The sequence below is a fragment of the Orbicella franksi genome, chromosome 11 (genome assembly GCF_964199315.1).
Source record: "Orbicella franksi chromosome 11, jaOrbFran1.1, whole genome shotgun sequence".
Taxonomy (NCBI): Eukaryota; Metazoa; Cnidaria; class Anthozoa; order Scleractinia; family Merulinidae; genus Orbicella; species Orbicella franksi.
In genome coordinates, this window is record NC_138155.1 from 24,233,880 (window position 1) to 24,257,235 (window position 23,356).

The 23,356-nt window shown below is 39.1% G+C and overlaps 1 protein-coding gene and 1 long non-coding RNA gene across 2 annotated transcripts in view; one reads left to right on the forward strand and one right to left on the reverse strand.

Annotated features, from left to right (window-relative positions):
- LOC145460456 (uncharacterized) overlaps positions 1 to 23,356 on the forward strand; it is a 247,800-nt gene that overhangs the window by 64,637 nt on the left and 159,807 nt on the right. The gene's annotated exons all lie outside the window — the stretch shown is intronic.
- Positions 3,803 to 6,390, reverse strand: LOC145503437 (uncharacterized). Its single transcript, XM_081482900.1, has 2 exons — positions 4,901 to 6,390; positions 3,803 to 3,857 (listed from the first exon to the last, which is right to left on the reverse strand). Exons 1-2 carry the CDS (start codon positions 5,154 to 5,156, stop codon positions 3,826 to 3,828), a joined length of 288 nt encoding a protein of 95 aa, XP_081339026.1. The 5' UTR covers positions 5,157 to 6,390; the 3' UTR covers positions 3,803 to 3,825.

Here is a 23,356-nt window from a genome sequence, read left to right on the forward strand (position 1 = left end):
TTTTGCTCTTCTTAGATTTGATTTCCGGCCTGAAGAGTCCTCATTTCTGAGTTCCAGGGACTTGAAACTTACTCGAGAAGATCTTGTCCTTCTGTGAAATCGACAAGCGAAAAATAATAGAATGCTTGGTTATGTGCATGCTGGCCGAAATATAGCTTACCCACGCTGTCACATGGTAATCTGATAATAATTACTTTAGGGAGTTTGTATTACAATATACCGTAAATCCTTGAATAAGTGCCCGGGGCGCTTATTTTAAATTTAGGAGATGTACAAATCTAATACTACACGACGAAAACTATACATCCTTTGTTGTCTCAGTGCTCGTCCACAAAATGGGAAGAGGGGAGGGGGACGCTTATTCGAGGGAGTGACGCTTATTTTATAGTTTGGCCGATAGGAGGGACGCTTATTCGAAAGGGGCGCTTATTCGAGGGGGGTGGGGGACGCTAATTCGAGGATTTACGGTACTCAATTTCTCTCGTCCAGGCCTACTAACACTACGTGACTAGATGTTTAAGAAGGTAGTTAAAACTCACACAAAGACCTCGTCCCCCCTACGCCAGAGAGATTTGAAAACGCTGGCTTGCTATTTAGTGTGGACTGAAAACATTTTGAGAACGGTGTTTTTCGAAAACGATGCGGACGCTAAAATTATATGATTTTCCTGCCCGAGTTTTACTTAAAAAAAAAAAATCCAAAATGACCGCTGATTATTGCATTTTCAAATTATTTTTCCGGCGTAGTGTGAATGGAAAATATTGGATGCGTTTTCAGAGTAAAACGCCGTTTTCAAATTTCTCCGGCGCGGTGTGGACGGGGCCAATCACAAGCCAGGAGCAACAATGCGAGACGGACGTCCTCAAGACACGTTACAAAATACTCTTTTAATAGTACACGGAGACACACCATTTGTATTGATAAGTCGTGTTTCAATTTTCAGTTTAGTGGCCCCAAGCATTATCAAGCAAAAAAATCTTTGGAAGAAGACGATTTCTGCAAAAAATCAAGAACTTTTTTTCAGCAATTCGGTTAATGAACAATATCTGATCGTTCGTGAAGTTTCATTAGATTAAAGCCAGTCTTTGGTACAATCAGGAGCCATAATCGGGGACGGAGACCGTAAGTCTTGGGATCCGCGCGCACCTATGATATGGGACAATTTTTCTATTTTTAGAACAAATTGCGCCATCCTGACGTCATATATCCGCGCGCGTGTCGGGGGCTCTCGCGTGGATGTTGTCACGTTGAGTGATCAAATGGTGAGAGCTGCGAGATTCTCATGCAGATTTTTCACAGCGATGGCAGGGAACAAGGCAGGGAATAAGAACCAGGACTCTTCTATGTAGTTTTATGCTCTGAGCTAATGGAAAAGGTGAGTTTTTTTTCCGCGCTGTGAATGAATAATATCTGCTCGCGCTAGTTGTACGCGTAAGTTCTTGCGTTTGTTCTGTGAAGAAAAGTTATGTAAGAGAACTTTTTACTCTGGTATCGAGTTAATTTGTGAGTTTCCCAAAAAATGCTTAATCATAACCAAACCCTGTTTTAGATAGTTTCTTATGGTTTCTGTTTATTTGGCGAGTTTGCAAAAGGTTTTGAAAGGAAAGTCTGACGCGTGCAATCAGTAGCTCATTTGCATGGTGCAGCGCGTGCTCTTTCAAGTCCGAGTCGGTGTTTTCAATTGTCAACAAACCTTGACAAAGATTTATTTCTTGGTCTTTTGTGCCGAGATGCTGCAGCAATTTTCACCAACGCCAAACGGCTACTAATATCATGTGTGTTTCTTTAACATAGTGGAATTTTACACGGCGAAAATAAAACAAACAAGGAGTTTTGATAACTCAACCAAAAAATATCCAATTCGTTATTCGAGTTGATTAAAGAAAGCGTCATTGTAATTTTGCTGATTATTTCTGCTGTATTCACATATTGTCAGCTAAGCTTTTAATATGTTCTCAAACATTTATCAACCTTAAACGTATTTAAAAACTAGAGATATTATATTAGTTCGATATACGTTTTCACACGAAAGTAGGGAAGTCCAATTTGTCATGTTTTACTGACTGTACAAAACACGCATCGGCGGGCGCTCTTATTCATCGACAACAGACAATCTATTGGATTTTTACACAAACAAAACTCAGCAGCATCTACAGACATAAACTTTATTGTCACTTATTGGGCCTTGATAAAATATCAAGCGTTGCTTGCAATTCAGGCGAAACTCAAACTTGCAATTATTATTTTTTTTCACTGTTCGGTCGAGATAGACTCTGGCGAAATCCTCGCAAGCGTGTGGCAAGAGGAGGGAAACTTTGAAGTTCTGAAACGCTGCTATATCTAAATATATCCAACTATTTTTTCGCTGTGTTTTGGAAAAGCTGTTAATCTTCAACATATGTGAAACTTAGAGTGGAGTAATGTGGAGCTCTTGCAAAACAACACTAAAAGAAGCAGCTGAACACAACTTGCTCAGTGATATCATAAAGCGGCACATAACTAAATTCGACACTGTCTTATTTCACTCAAACTGGAGCAGCTTCAGACGACAAAAATACTGAAGTAAAATTCCAACAGACATGAACATATTGAGTTGTGGGCCAAAAGTATCAAAGTATCATTTCGGGAATTTCGGACGCCATTTCCCCGCGCTACATCCGCAAAAATCCTCGCAGCATAAACACGCGTGTGCCGCAGGCGACGGCGCAATTTGTTCTAAAAATAGAAAAATTGTCCCATATCATAGGGACAGCCCCAATACCAGAAATAGCGCGCGCTTACGGACTCCGTCCCCGATTATAGCTCCTGCTAAAACATGATACGGGAATTAAGTAACCTAGGGCGCGATACATTCAACCAAAATTTGCGGGATGAGGTTCGAAAATTTCTTGGTGTCGAATGGATCGCGACGGGTCCGAACCGGCGGTGTCGTACAACAAGGTACATGCACACAAACTGATGGAAATATAATTGTAATTTTTATTTGTATATCTTTATAAACATAAACTAAAAATATTCTGTTTCTCTAAGATATACATTGTAAAACGGGTGAAGGCTAAAACACTGTGTAACTGAACTTCACAAACTTTACAATTTATCCTGGTGTAAAAACTCGTCTGTCTTCGTATTAAAAAATATATATATCAAATCAGGAGCCATAGTCGTCCCCGATTATGGCTCCTGATCAAACTTACATGCTATGGATGAATAATTTTTTTTCCAATATTCTCTTACTAAAAGTTTACGAACCATATCCAACGTACAAGCTATGGATGACTCATTTCATTCACAATATTTTCTTAGGTTTTCCAACCTTCAGTTATTAGCTTACAAACCTTACTAAATTCTTCACATCTTTTAAATTAACCACGTACATATATTAATTTAGTGTTAATGGCAGAAATGCTCTTCCAAGTATATAAACATCCTATCCGGGCAATATAAGTTACGAGTTAGATCCTTTTCTAATCAAAATATTCAATATTTTCATTTTAATTTCAGTCGCATAGCCACGTACAAAATGAAATAATACTTTATAAGTTTTAACGTCACTGTTCTTAGACGGAAAAAATAATTCTTCAATCCAACATATGGAGCTTTTTGAATAAGTTACATGCAAAATCCTTTAAATAATCAAAATATTAAGAAATGAATTGTTCAGTCGCAGATTTTGAATGCACGCGGCTTATTAAAATGTTTCTGAAACAAGGCTTCCGTTCGTTATGTTTACTTATAACTTTGTTGTTGTAATTTTGCCGTAGATTATAATCACTTTTTTTTTCTTTTTCACAATTTGTCAAATCTCCCGGGAGGAATGAGTCCATCTCACAACTTATCTGGAGTTCCTTCCACCAATACTGTTCAAAGATAACAAGATCACAGTGAATGACAGTTTTAGTTTAGCAAAAGGAAAAAAATTAGGCGTTAACTGAACATTAGATCTAGACCTCTATGACTTCCTCCGATTTTAAAAAAGAAAAATAAATCCGTTTTTCTGCTGTTTCTGCTGTCGAGGAACTATCACCTGTTAGTATCACCCAACTAGTGGACTAATGCATATCCTACATTTTGATTGGCTACGCTACTAGGGGACTATTAGTAATAGTCCTCGAGTAGCGAAATTGGCGCAATCGAGCGTGACGCTTTCTTTCGTTTTATTCCCAAATAAATATTTCTTCAACTTGCATTTGCTAACTTTATTATTACCATTTCTGTCCGACTAGTTGGGTGATACTAAAACAGTTACACCCTTCGCCCTCCAGGGCCACGGGTCAATAGCCCATTCGGCTTCGCCTTATGGGCTATTGACTCGTAGCCCTTGCGGGCTACGGGTCTAATTGTTAAGTAGTTGGTCCCCCAGAAATTTAAGCGACGTCTCGAGGGCAAATACGCTAGCTTTAAGTCCTGTCCGAACGGGAAATGTTTGGAAACTAAACGCGATCAAACATTGTTTTGTGACCAAACTGATGTTGAAGTTATATTGAATGGCCAAACGATATCAAATATGTTTGATCACCGTCCAAAGGAACAAAATGTTTTACAATGTTCGACCAAATGTTTGTCGTCCCTCAAATGTTATCAAACACGTTCAAACACGACCAAAGAAGGTGTCCAAACGGGAATTGTATGGTCACCGAACATTGATCAGTTGATTGTGTTTGATCGTCAAACATTTTCCGTTTGGACAGGGCTACCATCAGACGTCCGATAGTTCCCAAACGTACACACAATATTGTTTATTGCAACGTAACAACGTCCCAAAAGTAACAAGCCCCAAAGGTTACTACTCCGAAAGTAACGAGGGTCGTTACTTTGGGAAGTTTGCGACCGCTTACATGATGACAGACAACATAGTGAATACAAAAATAATCGCCATTCTTGACGTGAAACTGGTACTTACAAAGTCTTTCTTCGTCTACGTCATCATCATCATCATCGTCATCATCATCGTCATCATCATCGTCATCATCGTCGTCATCATCGTCGTCGTCGTCGTCGTCGTCGTCGTCGTCGCCGTCGTCGTCGTGGTGTTGGTCGTCATCGGCATTATCGTAATCCTCACGTGGATGAATATCCATTCCTGCTATAATTACCATAATTATAATTTCCATAACACCACGGTCCAGCATGGATGTTCTAATCAAAATAATGATCATGGCCTCTCGTATCCAGTCAGCAGGTGCCTTTCAACTGTGCAGTGCATGTACTGAAAGGAAAGTAAAACTAAAATGAACTTTGTTGACATTTAGGTCTTTGTTAGACATTCAGGTCTTCTCATATAAAGACTATAAGTTTGTGGTTGAATTTAGAGCCGAGTACCCGTCGGACAGTGGAAATGTTAGCTGAGCCCCTGGACACGGCAGCATTGCCCGACAGGAAATCGAACCAAAGAATCACAATTCAGCTGGTCCAGTTTTTACTCGGGCTTCCGCAGGAGAGCCCGAGTCATAAAATGCAAGCGTTTTGGTCGCCAAAAGGGGGGTCATGGTCCCATGAGTTTCATGCACAGACCATGGAAACTGGGGCACGAGAAACGCGACATTGCTCGCTCTTCGTGACAGAACGCAGTGTTTTGCGAAGAAGGTTTTGGTGAGAATCGCGCCTTATACTCGTTTTCGGAAAGGGTCGGTCCACGAATTATATAGCTTCAGTGAAAGCCAGCCAGGTAAGCAAAGGTCAAGCTCGAGACGTTCTCGTGACATACCAACTGAGCCGATCGCGGTATGAGTTCAAACTAAGAAAACACTGACAAATAATGGGCAGTCAGTGACTGCATGAGGGGGGTAAATAGGTTTTCGGATCGACGGATTTGGCCTTAAAAAGCGCACGTATTGTGGATTTTTGCGGTAAATGGAGCGGATTCGCGGATTTTGAAAACACAGTGGATCGTGGATCAGCTGTGAATTTTGGCGCGGATTCCGGATCGTGCCTGTCTGGATGTTCTTATAGGAAATTTGGATCATAGATCTCTCTTCATCCCTGGTCGGTATGCTAATGAGTTATTTCAAATTATTTCTTTTTTCAAACGAAGCTCATTAAAATTCAAGAGTGAGACTGTCATTGGAATTGTACTGTGTTATAGTCATCAAGCATGTTGCCTTCTTTACCATTTGTGCGAAATTAACAATGGCATTCACATTTACCAGTTTGCCTTTGAACTTTTACACTTCTGTTTCCGGATGCGGTCGTGGTGTCGGATTTGAACAAAAATATTGGCGGATCGACGGATTTGGCGAAAAAAGGCACGGATCGGCGGATTTGCATACTCCTATTCAACCCCCTCCTGCATGTGGCTACAGCTGTTATTATTTAGAACATTGCAGTAAAACAAGTCATACTGCGATAAAAACGAGCTTAATACGAAAACGTTTTTGGATTGGTAGCTCATTAAAAACATGCGACTTGTTTCGGCTTGCACCGCGCAATATATGTCGATCTCCAAATTTGTAAAGATAAGACTTTCGGTAACTTGAATTAAATTTCTTACCTCCAAGTTAGTTGGCTTTCTGATATTCAATCAATCGATCGATACTGGTATTTTTCCTGATGAATGGAAAAATGCAAGAATCACGCCTCTTTTTAAGAAAGCAGGAAGTAGGAGTGATCCTTCTAATTATCGACCGATCTCGATTATCCCGGTTGTGGCCAAGGTTATCGAGCGAATTATTTATGATCAGTTGTATCATTTCCTAAATGAAAATAATCTTCTCAGTAGACACCAATCCGGTTTTCGCTCGCTTCATTCTACAGTTACTGCATTGATTGAAGCGACTGATAATTGGTCTTTAAACATCGATCGTGGCTTTATTAATGCCGTTGTATTTTTAGATCTTAAGAAGGCTTTCGATACTGTGGATCACTCTATTCTTCTCTCAAAATTACAAGCTTATGGTATTCAGGGTTCCACAAACCAATGGTTCTGCTCTTATTTAAAAAACCGAACCCAAACGTGTCTTGTAAACGGGAATAAATCGTCCAAAATGTTCCTTCGCTGTGGTGTTCCACAGGGAACGATTCTTGGGCCCCTTTTATTTCTATTGTATATAAATGATTTGCCTAATTGCCTCCAGCATTCCCAACCAAGGATGTACGCCGATGACACTAGTATTACTTTTGCTGGTAGTGACGTTGATGAAATAAATAGTTGTATTAATCTTGATTTGGAGAGAATTCGTGTGTGGCTTGCAGCCAACAAACTAACTTTAAATATGACAAAGACAGAATTCCTTCTGATTGGTTCCAAGCAAAGGCTTTCAAATTTTATAGTGAATCCTACTGCTAATATCAACCAGTTTCCGATAAAACGAGTCTCGACTGTTAAATCCTTAGGTGTACACATTGATGAAAATCTTACTTGGGAGTGTCATATCAATGCGCTTTCCAAAAAGATTGCTTCTGGCATTAGCGCCATTAAACGTATTAGGTATTCGGTCCCATATAAGACTTTACTTTCCGTTTACAATTCATTAGTCCAACCTCATCTCGATTACTGCAGTTCGGTGTGGGGATCCTGTTCTAAAACTCTTTCTCAAAAGTTACAAAAATTACAAAATCGGGCAGCACGCGTCATAACTTTTTCAAATTATGATCGTAATACTGATGAATTGTTGAGGATGGTCAACTGGGTTAAACTGGACCGTCAACGCCTTGTTAATAAATCAATAATGATGTACAAGATTGTAAATAATATGGTTCCGGAATATCTTTGTTCACGCTTTGTCTTCCATTCCGATACTTTGACTTATAAGCTAAGAGATAGTGATGGTACACTTGCTATCCCACAGCCCCAAACTAATTACTGTAAAAGAAGTCTTTCTTACAGCGGAGTTGTACTATGGAATAGTCTGCCCTTGAATATTAGACAATCGCTCTCCCTTAATCAATTTAAATCTAAGTCGAAGAACTATGATTTTGACAGTGGTCTTATATAAATTTTATTTTGTTTTTATACACGGCTTCCTTGTCAAGCAGGTTTTTATCATTCCTCTTATTCTAGTAGTTATTTACAATATTAAATTAGTTAGGTAGTTAGATTTATTTAAATTAAATATTGTATAGTCCTGAAGGAAATACCGTGTCTAAATAAAGATTTTACCTTTTACCTTTAGGGTGCAAGAAAAAAAAAATAACGTGTGATTTTGGAGGCAAATCGTGTGGGAAAATTAAAACTTCTATTGTGCGGGTAATTGTGCGGAATTATCGACGAACTGTACGGGTCCGCAAATGATCCCAGGACCGCAAATGATCCCCAAATTGAACCGCAAGTGATCCCGGACAGGAAATGATCCCCATATAGGACAGCAAATGATCCCGATTAAAAAATAGGAATGGCATGGATTTATACCAGAGGAAGGTCAGAACATGTGCGAAAATTATGAACTAAAAAACATGTTTTATCATTTTGCAAAAAATATTCCACAGTTGCTGTTTTGTTCTTCGAAGGTTACAGATCGTTTTCACTGTCACGCAATAAAAAAAAAAAAAAAAAATCGAAAACCAACCAATGGAAAAAAGCTAAGAAATTGTGATGTACGATATAGAAGATAACTAAATAAGACACTTTCCAAGTTTTAGGCCTGGGCATTTCACCAAACGTCAGATATTCGTCGTAAATGTTTCCCAGAAATTTACAGAGCCCAGTAAGAAAACGCCATGTTGGTATACATCCGTGGTACACCAATATGGCAGCCGGAATATAGTGTAAACATCTGGAACTTACTTTGGCTTTCTAGGCGACTGATTATCAGTACTAAACAAGCAAACATTTACATAACTACTTTTCCTAATGCTCTAACATCTAAAAAGGCTCAAAATCATGAGATAAGTATATATTTTTTCAACAAACTAGATCGTAGCCTTGTGTAACGCAACCTGCATAACCCTGAAATTAAAAATGCTCTGGTTTCCAAACGAAGCACGCTAATTGTAAACAGATATAAATATACCGCCTCTTATACCTGATGAGGATAAAAACACGTCTCCTGAAGACGATCTATTGAATTAGAAGTCTTAGAAAAACAGACTTGTAAACATTCTCGAAATCCCGGTGGCGATAGTATCAAACATCTATCAAACAGCTAATTGTCAAAACGAAGAGCAAGCCTTGGCCTTGCTTGCATGGTCATGAAGCTGAACTTCATAACTATAGCTTGGAATTTTGGCTTCTTATACTACTCAAGTAGACATTTCCGCGGAATTAAAGCCAAAATACGACCAAGGAAAAATTATAAAATAAATTTGTTCAAATTTCCAGTGCTACACACTAGGTGTTTTACAGAGTGATGAAGCGTTGTAGGCTTGTGGGTCTTCTCAGGTGAGAGCATCTTCTGTAATAGTTGCTTCATGGTTAGAAAACTTAAAACGAGTGGCGTTAATGGCTGATAAAATGTGATTTAACTATAACACCGAACTATCAATGTTTAACAAAGGAGGATATGTATGTTACACTGATCATAATTTTACTGAGAATTGCAAAGAAATGCAAGCCAAGTCGTGTTTTGATGATTGAGTGGTGATATTCATAACATCGTAGTTAGCAACAAAATTTAGTCGAAAGTATGAAAAAAGCAAGTTGTAAGCCATTACAATTATAAGATGGCTTTAATAAAAACATTGGTATTCACGTACGCCAATCCCCTATCCACACCATCCCACCATCCATGCCATTCCTTATTTTTCAGTCGGGATCATTTCCGGTCCGGGATCATTTGCGGTCCAATTTGGGGATCATTTGCGGTCCGGGATCATTTGCGGTCCTGGGATCATTTGCGGACCCGTACAGAACCAATGTTAACGTTCTTGCCAAGTCCTAATTAAAATCTGAGTTGACGATAGTTTAGCCAAATTTATTTCACTAGTAGTTCAAATATATTTAGCAGTCTTAGCAATCGCCAATTCTTTTAGAAAACTGCGGCTTGCACCGCGCAATATATGTCGATCTCCAAATTTGTAAAGATAAGACTTTCGGTAACTTGAATTAAATTTTTTACCTCCAAGTTAGTTGACTTTCTAGTAGGGTGCAAGAAAAAAAAAATAACGTGTGATTTTGGAGGCAAATCGTGTGGGAAAATTAAAACTTCTATTGTGCGGGGAATTGTGCGGAATTATTGACGAACCTATGTTAACGTTCTTGCCAAGTCCTAATTAAAATCTGAGTTGACGATAGTTTAGCCAAATTTATTTCACTAGTAGTTCAAATATATTTAGCAGTCTTAGCAATCGCCAATTCTTTTAGAAAACTGTGTCTGACTGCGAAAGAAAATCATGTTGCGTGACATGAACTAAACGAGTATCAAACCAAAATAAATAGCAAAACAGAATGCCGCATCTCCCCTTATAAATGAGTTCCTTTTTAAAAATACTCCTGCCTTGATTCAATAAAAATATGTAGCTTAAATATTTCTTCATAAACTGCGTTAAGGGTCGCAAATTCTCGGAAGTTATCCGCAAAAAACACAATTTGAAAGTTTATGCAAATTAAGTGCAATGCAATTTGCGCCTTGTCGTAGGACTTGTTTACGCGAAGGAGTTTATCTATTCGCTCTCCAAAGAAGATATGACTCTTGAAAAGGGTTTAAGATCGCAGCACGACAAAGATGCTCAGCTGTACAATTTACTCGGATCGCCCCGACCAGTACAATTTCTGCTAGCATGTACAATGTCATCGCCATAAGTTGTAAAAAGACTTGGAAAATTCTTTACAAACAAGTTTTCCATAAATGCGTAGAACAGCTGCCTTTCATTCTTGAACCAAAATGGTTTAAATACACAATTTGCGATTCGATTAGGAGGATACTCAACGAAGCAACTTGAATAATAAATATCTAAGCGGAACTCTTGTGCTGAAATATCCTGATTCTTTAATTTGTTTTTACTGTGTCCAATACACGATTTCGTAAAGTACGATTTGATACTGTGGTACGAAGCCCGGGTAAACGCTCTTAGAGCGTCTAGTTTCTGTTAACCAGAGGACCACCCCAGTGAGTTTATGACTTACCCGTTGTAGCAATGGCTAATTTTATCCTTTTTGGGATCAGTGTACGGATGTAGCAGTTCCTAGCTTTTTTCCTGTCCATTTTATACCCTCATATTACTGAAATAAGTTAACAAGCCTTTAATTGTATGTTCATAAACCTTTTCCCGGCTGAAACTGATCTTTTATTCCAAGGACAACCTTCTTTTCCATCAGTGATTCCGTTCATTGAAAGTATACACATTTTGTCGGTTGAGACTTCTTTGCCCTCGTTTTACAAGTGCGCGTTTTACATGTGCGCGTTTTACAAGTCTGCGTTTTACTAGTCCGCGTTTTGCAAGTCTGCGTTTTACTAGTCTACGTCTTACTAGTCCGCGTTTTACTAGTCCGCGTTTTACCAGCTCGCGTTTCGCAAGTTTAGTCCAGTCCAGTCCAGTCCGCGAAATAAAGTATGTCAACAAGGGAAGGTATCCGGTTTATGCCACCCGCGAAGCGTTGTGAAATGTCAAGTATTTTTTTGTCAGCTAATGTTGCGCAGTGTGAAAACAACACCCGTCAAGTAACAGGAACGTATCATAGGGAACTATACCTTTTTCAACAGGAGAATATTAAAAGGAAGGCACTGAGATATTGTTTCAGCAGACTGCATGACATAGCAAAGGAACTGTTAACGCTTTCTGACTTGCTTTCTTGCAAACCACTGACAACACGGTCTAGACATTACGAGCCCACCCATCTGGCAGCATCATAGATTCAATTGAACGATGAATTGTACCTCATGTTTTATGAACTGTTTTTACGAATTTCGTTAAAAGAGCTCAGTTGTATCAGTTTTATAGAACTTTTTTTGCTCCCCGAAAGTAACGACCCCTCGAAAACTAAACGAGGTTCAAAGGCTGCTAATTCCGAAAGTAACGACCCTCGTTACTTTCGGAAGTTTACAGTATATCTGTTCTGAATACTCAATTTATTTACAGAATAAAATTGTCGAAACAGCATCTATATTGAATTACGATGTAGGAAAATATTGATTTAGTTGGCGTGTGGACAATTCCTACCCCTGATTGCAGTGTAATGGAGCACTTTTCCTTTCAGCTAGTACTGGGTGACAATCAAAGGTTGTTTTTAGCATGCAACTTTATTCAAGTATAAAAATACTGTAGTTGTAGTCAGGCATAGTAATAAAATCTTAAAAGTTGTTGTCACTGACTTAAAAATCTTAAAATAGACGTTTCGGCTAAAATACTATAGCCTTCTTCAGTGATGAAATGAATGTTAACGGCGTCTAAATGTTAATGAGATGTTTATAAGAATGTGAGGAACTCGCTAGGGATTAATTTAGCATTTTGTAAATGTCTGGAATATGTGCGTGGTCATTAATTGAGTTCGGTTCGCGAATGGAATGCCACGCTTCCAAGAACAATCTACGCGACCACAAGGCACAGCGGTCTATGACCTTGACATTATTAAAATCAAATTCGTGGTTGTTTTTCATACAATGTTGCGCCAAAAGAGAGTTCTTGTCACGTGAGGACGGCTCTTTTGTGTTCTTTTGTTCTGGATCTCAGTGCTCTGGATGTTTGACCGATGCGAAGTTTTTGACAGTTTTTACAATTGATTTTATACACGACACCAGTTGACAGGTCTTGATCGAATTTGTCCTTCGGTTTCTTCAGGATCAAACCAACCGTCTTGACGGGTTTATGAGCAACATTTACGTCGAATTGTCCTATTAAAGGTTCTTGCAATTTTTTCAGAGATTCCTTGAAAATATGGCAGAGTAACAAAGCCTCTGTGGTTTTGTGGCTGATTATTTTGGGGCTGATTTAATGCTTTAGGTGGTTTGGTTCTTTGGCAGCTTTTTAAGAATTGGTCCGTGTAACCATTGGTTTTGAGTGCGTCCACCACGTGTTGTACTTCGGACTTTTTGTTTTCGTACAGATATGTCGACGATAGCCATGTTTGCCTCGCCCGTGAGCATCTTACTGAATTTCACTCATATCTTAACTCAATCAACCAGCACATCAAATTCACAGTCGAAGAAGGGAGTGATAGATCCATCGCATTCCTCGACATGAAGACAACTAGAAATACTGATGGATCAATTAAAACCAGTGTTTACTGAAAAGCAACCCATACCGACAAGTATCTCCATTTCAACTCTCACCACCCTTTGCAACACAAGCGCTCAGTGGCCAGAACCCTTCTTGACAGAGCAAAGAATACTGATTCCGTCGACTGACGAAGACAAAAAGTCCTCCACTTTGCCAGATGTTTGCGCAACATTCCCGCGGACCTGAGTCGCCTGTCACAAAAGTTTCCGACAGTTTTAAGGTAACATTCTTATTGCCGCTTTGTTTCGGAGGCCGGTTTGATAGTGTCGCCAGTAAGTCGGAGTTTATAATTTCTTGAACAATAAATAAACATTATGCCAATAACCGAAAGCATAATGTTATTTTATAGCGAGGCATTTTTTATTTCTTATCAGTTTGCGGGTTGTGCTCTAATCTGGTAACAATGGAAGTCTCCTGTCCAATGAAAAATGGGCGCGTGTCAAAGTTAAGTACAAAAGGTTGATTATCTCTTACACGCGGCCCCTTTCTACTATTGCCATCATCGCAAGAAAAACTTTTCTGCTTTTTAGCGTTCAGACGAATTTGTTCTTTTTCCCTCCACCTCCCCGGTTACCGACCTGCAGACTGTCAACATATCTTATGTAGTATTTTACTTTCGTTTTTAGTGGTGGCGAAAGTTTTAACCCCACCTTTCCTGAAGAGATTTTAATCTTTGTTTGTAACCTTAGTTTCAATTAAACTCGTCACATTTGTGGCCACTTATCCCAAACGATTTGTTTCTATTGTCGTCTACCTATCTCTCCAGCAAACTAGTGCGACGCCTTGCGGAGCTCTCGATGTCTCATGTTTACGAATGATTCAAGATAAAATAGTGATACTTTTTAGCTTTTAATGGGCGATAATCTTTAGACACCCGTTAAGTACCGCTTCAGACAAATAAGATCTGTTCGTGAGCGGTAAACGGAAACGGTACTCGACCAAAACACTTCAAAATCGGTAAAACCGTAAACTCTAAACGGCACAAAACTCTCTAAAAGGCACAACAACTGCTCACTGGAAACTGTCTAAAACTCTGCCGATAAACGTCCACGCAACTTAAATTCGTAAGCGCAACTAACGTACGCGTAACTTAAATTCAAAATGTGTCCGTGCGCGTGCGCGTGCGCGCTATTCGCGCGTCACGCCACTTCGGAACTGTCTTCTTAACAAGATCGATCGAGCTTGTAACGCGGCAATAAAGTGGATTTAAAACGTTATTAATCTACAAAGATAGTGACGTTCAATCACGTATTATTTCAGTTGTTATTCACCCAGTGAATACACATTTGCATAAAAACGCGAGCAGTCCACTTCTGTGTTTCGAATGACGAAAACAAACATTTCCATTTATACTGACTTCTACCGTTCCAGCCTCCGATTTGAACCAGGCATTAAGGAAGCCAATAAATAATACCTTAAGTTCCTAAAGAATATTTTGCTCTTCTCCAGTGCAAACTGAATCATGAAACCGAGCATCTGACATCATCTATAAATGCTGTTTCAAAATGAACTGTAATTTAAATTTATCCCTGTTTTGTCGAACTATCCGATTTTTCGAACCAAACTTACCAATGTCGTCGCGCTGGTTAAAAATTAATATAAGCTTTCCGCAACAAACTTTGTGGTGATCCTTATGAGGGCTCTAGATAATAAAAGATGTATCTTCTAAGCAATTCATATCTCCTCGAGTGGCAGTTCATGGATTCAATTTGGAGTCAATTTGTCCACTGTCTGTGAGTGCTTTTATCATAATCATTATCCATGTCATACGCTTTGGATGACATGGATAATTAAGCATTGCAAGATAATTGTTTATTTTGGTATCTTGTCATCTACAGGCGTCGATATATCTTAGCAGTCGGCGAGCAAAGGAATGATATTGTACGCGCCCTATTTCAAAATGATTAGTTACCGTGTAAACAAACTCAAATTAAACGCAAAGAGTTAATTCTCAGCTAAACTGATGATAAACTTCAAGTTACAGTTTTAACCTATTAGCACCTTGTTAAGATCATTCATCAATCTTTTGTGACTCGAGGGTGGCCCAAAATTAAACAACAAGCATCTTTTAGAAACCCTACTATGATTAATTAGACAGTTTCCTCAGGGCACCTTTTTTCACGGCACATCTAAAAGCATTCCGATGTGCGTGATTACCTTTACTTAGGATGCATCAACGCCGTGTTTACATTGTTTGAGCTCTCTACGTGTAAACAGAGCATACATGACCTATATTATTTGGTTTATTTATAACCACACTGCAACGATCCAAATTGGAGCAAGATGATAAGGAAGGCCTTCACTATCCTCTTTATAAAATAAACTTCCCGGAAACATTACCGAAATAAAATCGAAATTAAGTCGCCTTCTCGATAATTTAGCCTGAAAACAAGCTCACGTTTGGGGAGCGGCAGGTCTACGCGGACTCGTACCCGCTTCCAGTCACCGTTTCGCTCTTCGCCGCCCGCGCGCGTGACCCCAAGGTGAAACTGTTCAAAGACTAGGGCGTGATTATTAAACATCTCTAAACGTATAGGTATACATATCACAAATATTTGCGTAAACTTGAAGTAATCCCCGCTTTGTAATGATTCATAACGAAGTTTCCATAAACTGAAACCGAAAGCTGGCCGTTGCGGTAATTTTACTAAACATGATATAGTTGAGAAAATATTACCGCTGTTGAACCAAGACATTTAACTTTCTCATTACTCTCATGGCAACATTATATTGTAAGTATTGTTTGACAAATTTAAAGCTATTTGTTTTTCACAGCCTAATCAACTGACACAGTTCTTAGCGATCACTAAAGGATTTGCTGTGCTAGACATATTTAAAAAGGAATAACAACTTAACTGACCGGCTAATACCTCTCGGTTGGAATTTCCAAGCTTACCTTAGAGTCGTATCGTGTTCAACGTTGACCAGCCAAACACCAACTGCTAGATGCTAGCTCAAGCTGTATGTATGTCAACCACAAACCAATGAATATCAAAGGCGGCGAATCACTAATGCAAATAAAATAGGACAAGTGTCAAGTCAATAATCTTATATCGTCAATCCTATTGTTTTGGTGTCACACGTTTGCTTTATACTTCCGGGGTACAACTCAACAAAGCTTCCTACTAAACCAATTATAAACATCCAAACGTCTTATTTAATCACCACCTGTCAGTTGGGACACTTCAAGGTAGTCTTAATTTTAAAAAGGCTTGATCCGTCTTTCACTTCAAATTCGATTTGATTCCATTTTATTTCAGATAATTGCCATGTAAGTGACCTGCGTGCCCTCTGCGCATTCATCCTTGCAGCGCGGTGTGTGTTTATCAGTGTTGGGAACGAAACATTTACCCTCAGAAACTGCTCTATCAACTTTGCCCAGCATTAAGTACGTGTTTATAGCATTCAATAATAAGTTTGCTTTCCAAAAGGCTGCAAATTAACAACTAGTGGCGCTTTTGTTGCGTCTCCTTGAAAGGGTGCTATTGAGCAGAAATAATTTGCCTTTTTTTCTGTTAGCTCAAGAGCCAGCTTATCTTATGCAAGTAAAGTGGAATCAAATCTCCAAGGGAGACAAAGAGCAGTTTGAAAACTCAGGTAGTTCGAGGAAGCGGGGAGAAAATTACAGTGTTCGACTGACAGGAGGGAAAAAACCTTTGGTTCGAGGTTCGAAAAATCGAGGATTCGATAATTCGACATTCCACTATACCAAGAGACTACGAGGTCGTACTCAGTCTCTTGACTGTACAGTGTTTACCGGCTTTCAGGACCGCTTGGTTTACATTGAATTAATCTAAACCAGATTTAATTATCTCCTTCTAGTCGACTGTTTATACTAGAATGTCGTTTCCTAAGGGCTATCTTTAAAACGAGGAACGGGAAATCGGGGAATAGGAATGGGGAACAGGAATGGGGAACGGGGAACGGAGAACGGGGAATCTTTAAAATGGGGAATCTTTAAAAGCGGGAATCTTTAAAACGGGGAATCTTTAAAAGCGAGAATCTTTAAAATGGGGAATCTTTAAAAGCGGGAATCTTTAAAATGGGGAATCTTTAAAAGCGGGAATCTTTAAAATGGGGAATCTTTAAAAGCGGGAATCTTTAAAATGGGGAATCTTTAAAAGCGGGAATCTTTAAAATGGGGAATCTTTAAAAGCGGGAATCTTTAAAATGGGGAATCTTTAAAATCGGGAATCTTTAAAATGGGGAATCTTTAACAGCGGGAATCTTTAAAATGGGGAATATTTAATAGCGTTAATCTTTACCGAAAAGTGAACGAGAATCTCTCAGTTTCCAACCGAAAGCTATTTATTCTGTCACATGTATCAGCTCAACAGGTACAGAGGCAGTTGTGGAATTTATTCATTGTAATTATATTGCACGCTATTAAAGCACATCGGTTTAGCGGGATAGTGGAGCGGTTCAAATCTCGATTCTCACTCTTTGAGATCCGCTAGACCGACCAAAGAATCGAACCGCCCGGATTTATCTTAGCTCCGGACTGTGACGTTTTTAAATTGAGTTTCGCAGCGATGGATATTTGTCGCAGCCTTATCATGTGCTAATGGAAGGACTTACGACTTAACGATCTGGTATTCACATGACGTCGCTAAAATTCAAACTACAAAACTATTAATCATCCTGAGATTTTATTTTCATGATGTGTAAGAGCAGCTGAAAACTAATATTCATATATATTTTCGCTCCAAGTGGGTTCTTCGTTTTGTAATAGACTACGCTTGAATTTCTAAGCTTTTGCGTGACGCGGCATTTACATGACGGGCAAGAAAGCTGTCATGTTCAGTGGTTAAAAGAGTGACTTATTTCGGGGAATTTGGCCATCTGAACAGTTCATGTATTAGAAAAGTATTATTTGTAAAATGTTTTTGAGTTCCTGAGTTCCGGCCGCCATCTGGATGGGCGCCAGCATGGCGTCTCCATCAAAATCTCTATAAATTTGGGTAAAAAAATTCTCCGCATATCTTGCGTAAGAAACATTGCTGTGACCTGAATCTTGGCGAAAGTCTTTGCATATTTACCTTCTTTCTCTTCAAGATTCTGGACTTTATCATTTGAACTGTTTTGATTTTGATTTTGATTTATTTTGAACGGCGTGACACTGAAAACCAGCAATAAAGTAATTCGATGCTCGATGCCCGAACGATGTGGTGGCGAATTTCGCGTATAATCCGTCATTGTGTGCTTATAATGACACCTCTTTCTACGCCATGCAGTCATGCGAAGACAATTTCAAAGTGCCCATTGCATTCACTTTAAAGAAGAAAGAATCGGTCGCTTTGAAGGTCTTCCACAGTTTAAGTGGAATGATCTCGACGAATAAGATGTGATAGGGGAAGGGTCGTTTGGAGCCGTTTTTATCACAAAAACCAGGAACAAGGACGGAAAGTCGAAACAGTGGTTGACAAGAAATCACCCGCTTTCAAAGATTCCCGCTTAAAAAAGATTCCCCATTTTAAAGATTCCCGCTTTTAAAAATTCCCCATTTTAAAGATTCCCCATTTTAAAGATTCCCCATTTTAAAGATTCCCCATTTTAAAGATTCCCCATTTTAAAGATTCCCCATTTTAAAGATTCCCCATTTTAAAGATTCCCCATTTTAAAGATTCCCGCTCTTAAAGATTCCCCATTTTAAAGATTCCCGCTTTTAAAGATTCCCCGTTTTAAAGATTCCTGCTTTTAAAGATTCCCCATTTTAAAGATTCCCCGTTCCCCGTTCCCCGTTCCCCGTTCCCCGTTCCCCGTTCCCCGTTCCCCGTTCCCCGTTCCCCGTTCCCCGTTCCCCGTTCCCCGTTCCCCGTTCCCCGTTCCCCTTTCCATTCCTCGATTTCCCGTTCGTCATTTTAAAGATAGCCTTTCCTAAGTCTTTTACCAAGATTCCTCATATTTCAAAGCTAGGCGTTGTAGCTAAATCATGCCAGGTCAATGCTCGTGACATTAAAATAATCCTTTTTGTTTGGGGAGGACATAACTAAACTTTATAGTGAGTTTTTAAGCCACAGATGGGTGATAACCCGTTTAACCCTTGACGATAAATTCATGGGAGCTGTATCAAGATTCAAGATTCTGTTTATTTGCCTTTTTACCCAATATATTAATTATTTACAAGAGATTACTTTGATAATCGATCTCTTGTAATTTATAAATATTTCAATGTTTGGCGAGGTGACCTCAAGAAACCACCAGGCTTATAATTGAATCATGGTTTATCATTTTAAAATCTACTATCCCAGTGCAACGTCGACTGCAACGAGATCATCTCAATAACAGATCAGCAAACATGACCGCAAAACACAAACCATCGTTCATTATGAGTTTCCTTTTATACGCTGAATCTAATCAGGAAATTGTTTTGAATGTTCAGTTTATTAGTATCTTCCCGCTAATTGCGTTTTAAACTCAGGTTTTTTTTTTTAACCTTATATGTATACAACATAAGCTAACATAACTGAAATTGACAAGATGTCTTGAGGCTCAAATCACAGCACAATTTGCGACTGTCTCCCGTTTTTGGCGACTTAGGCGTGATACTGGTTCCGTGGCTTGCAACTTCGTACAAAGTGTTTTTCCTGCCTTTGGAACTTTTGTGTTTTTTCTCTTGGTTTTAGCGACTGTTTTGACTGAGGGAAAAACCACAAGAAGTAATTTTTATCAAGGCAGTGTACTCAACGCAAGGCAATCCGTAACATACGCCAACACAATGTTAATCATTTTAAAATCTATTATTCCAGTACAAGGTCAACTACGAGATCGTCTAAGTAACAGATTAATACCTGACAACACCAACCATATACACTGCAAAGTTGCGATTCCCAAATTGTGTGAAATTCAATTTTTGAAAAAGTTCTTTGCCATCGGATTTCCATACAAACACTGTAATTTCTGACCGCTTTGCCTACCCGTCAAAATGGCATCGAAAACCGTGATAAGGCTTATTGGCTTTCTACGTATACAATGTATACAAGCTCAGTATAAAGAGGTCAGCTTATCAGTCAGCTTATTTGTTTAGACTTGGTTCTCCACTTTGCCAAATGTTTGTCTTAACACTCCCACGGACCGGTAGACTGCGAGCAGTCTCTTTCTTTTCCTAGCGTTTTCCTTTCGTTTCCTAGAGCGATCGAGCACCAAGCGGCGAAGCCGCTCCCACCTCGTTTCTTTCCCTAATTTGCATAAAATCAACTGAGTTCCGCGCGCGGAGGATTTCAGGAACAAAAACCGAATATTCATAGTCTAACGGACCTGAGTCGCCTTTCACAAAAGTTTCCAACAGTTTTAAGGTAACATTTTTATATTGCCGCTTTGTTTCGGGGGCTGGTTTGATAGTGTCGCCGAGAAGTCGGGGTTTATACCTTTTGAACAACAGTTTTAGTGAAACTTTTGAGCTTTTAATGGGCGATAACCTGTCGACACCTTAAGTACCGCTTCAGGCAAAAAAGATCGAACTTGTAGCGCGGCAATAACGTGGATTTAAAACGTTATTAATCTGCGTTAATACAAAGATAATGACGTTCAAACACGTACCATTTCAGTTCTTATTCACCCAGTGACAATATTTTTGTTTGTCCATGTGGCCGTTATGCAGTTATTGCGGGTTCTTTGACAACCTGAACTGGTCTGTCTTTCAAAGCTGCTTCTCCCGATTCAACACATTTATCGCAGAAAGATACCATGAATATTAATAAAGGACACTGAAATAAAAATGTTTTTGGCACTTAACTTCGGTCAATATTAGCTTGTGATTTTTTTCCCCCTAACATCATCCTATCGCAGGATATCGATGGGTGAACCCATATCTCATTTTCTCATTCAATAATTCAAATTACACGAAGCTAATCGGTTAATCGTCCGCAAACAGGTAAACAGAAGCTTCTACATGTTGGTTCACTATTATTTACAAAACCAGACAGCGGCTTCGATTCATGAACAGACCAATATCACGGTCACCGGTAACGTGCTTATGAGGCGACGTGCATAAAAAGCCAAGAACATCTACAAGGCCTTCTGTGTGCAAAAGGTTAAGAAGTAGTTGTATCAATGTTTTTTTGCTACGTGGCGTGCGCAACTTTTAAGCACCACGGGCTAACACATTTCCATAAAAAAAGCGCGCAATCCACTTCTGTCATTCGAATGACGAAAAGAAACATTTCCATTGATGACTTCTGTCGTTCTAGCGTCCGATTTGAAACAGGCATTAAGGAAACCAATAATGTCTAAAGGTCCTCAGTAAAGAATATTTTGCACTTCTTCAGTGCTAACTGAATCATGAAACCCATCATCTATAAGTGCTGTTTCAAAATGGTTCCGTGCACAAAGAAAACGGTCTGAATTACTCGTAGCATAGGTCATTGATTTTAAAAGGATCTCTATAGCCATTCTCAAACCTCATTTTTTCGAACCTCCCGATAGCTCGAACAAAGAGTCGTTTCCCTCTGTTAGTGGAACACTGTAATTTTACCTCCGATTTCTCGAACTTTCCAATTTTTTAAATCAAATTTTCGTTTCTCTTGGAGGTTCAAAATATCGGAATTCGATAATAAAATTGACTGCCAGACTTACCTTAAATATAGCCAATGCCGTCGGGCTGGTTGAAAATTGATATAAGCTTTCAACAAAATTTGTGGTGATCTTTATGCTTTATGAGGGCTCTAGATAATGAAAGATGTATCTTCTAAGCAATATCTCTTAGAGTAGCAGTTCTGCTTCATGGATTCAATTTGGAGTCAATTTGTCCACTATCTGTGAGTACTTTATTATTGTCATTATCCATGTCATCCGCCGGCCTTGGATGACATGGATAATTGTTCATTTTGGCATCTTGTCATCTACAGACGTCGATATATCTTAGCAGTCGACGAGCGAAGGGGTGCGCGGCCTATTGGCAAAATAATTAGTTGTCGTGAAAACAAACTCAAATTAAACGCAAAGAGTTGATTTTTAACTAAACTGATGATCAGCCTTAAGTTACCGTTTAAAACCGATTAGCACCTTTTTAAGATCATTCATCAATGTTTTGTGACTCGAGGGTGGCCCAAAATTAAACAGCAAGCATCTCTCAGAAAGCCTGCTATGAGCGTTATTAGACAGCTGCCTCAGGGCATTTTATTTTCACGGCACACATAACTTGAAAAGCAGTCCGATGTGCGTGATTACCTTTGCTTTATGGGATTCATCAACACCGTGCTCACATTATTTGTTCTCTCTACATGTAATCAAAGCATTCATGACCTATTATTATTTGGTTTATTTATCGAAACCCTGCCACGATCCTAATCGGAGCAAGATGATAAGGAATGCCTTCACTATGCAGCATTAAAATCCTTGTTGTAAAATAAACTTCCCGAAAAGTTAACAGAAATGAAATCGAAATGAGATCGCCTTTCTTCATCATTTAGCCTTAAAACAAGCTCACGTTTAAGGAGCAGGTCTACGCGGACTCGTAGTCGCTTCTAATCATCGGCTCGCTCTTCGCCACTTGCGCGTGTGACTCCAAGGTGAGCCTGCTTCTAGACTAGTGCGTGATTATTAAACATCTCTAAACGTATAGGTATTCATATGACAAATATTGGCGTAAACTTGAAGTAATCCCCGCTTTGTAATGAACCATGATTTTTACAACTAAGAGAAGTTTCCATAAACTGGAACCGAAAGCTGGCCGTCGCAGTAATTTTACTGGCATAGCCTCCTGTCGCTTTGAAAACCTAATGTTAAACATGATAAAGTTGAGAAAACAATCACCGCTGTTGAATTAACTAAGACATTTAACTTTCTCAATACTCTGATGGCAACATTATATTATAAGTATCGTTTGACAAATTTAAAGCCATTTGTTTTTTCAGTATTTTCCAAACAGTACTAATCAGCTGACACAGTGCTTAGCGATCATATAGGTTCACTAAAGGATCTACTGTTCTAGACAAATTTAAAAGGAATTGCAATATAACTGAGCGGTAGTACCGCTCGGTTGGATTTTTCAAACTTACCGCAGAGTCGTAGCGTGTTCAGCGTTGACCAGTCAAACGCCAACTGCTAGATGCTAGCTCAAACCGTATATGTCAACAACGAACTATTTACTTCCAAGGACGAATCACTAATGCAAATAAAATAGGATAAGCTGTGTAAATAACTGAGCGTTTACAGCAATGACGACTCTGAGTATAAAGTCAATAATGTTATATTTTCAATCCCATTGTTTTGCTGTCGCAATATTTACAAAGGAATGACAAAGTCAATAATGTTATGACTTTAATCTCAC

What these genes read in the sequence shown, in the direction of transcription:
- LOC145503437 (XM_081482900.1), bottom strand. Translation starts at nt 5,156, where the DNA reads ATGATCATTATTTTGATTAGAACATCCATGCTGGACCGTGGTGTTATG. An exon ending in CGTAGACGAAGAAAGACTTT is followed by an intron (nt 3,858 to 4,900) that starts GTAAGTACCAGT and finishes ATCTTTGAACAG; the next exon opens with TATTGGTGGAAGGAACTCCA.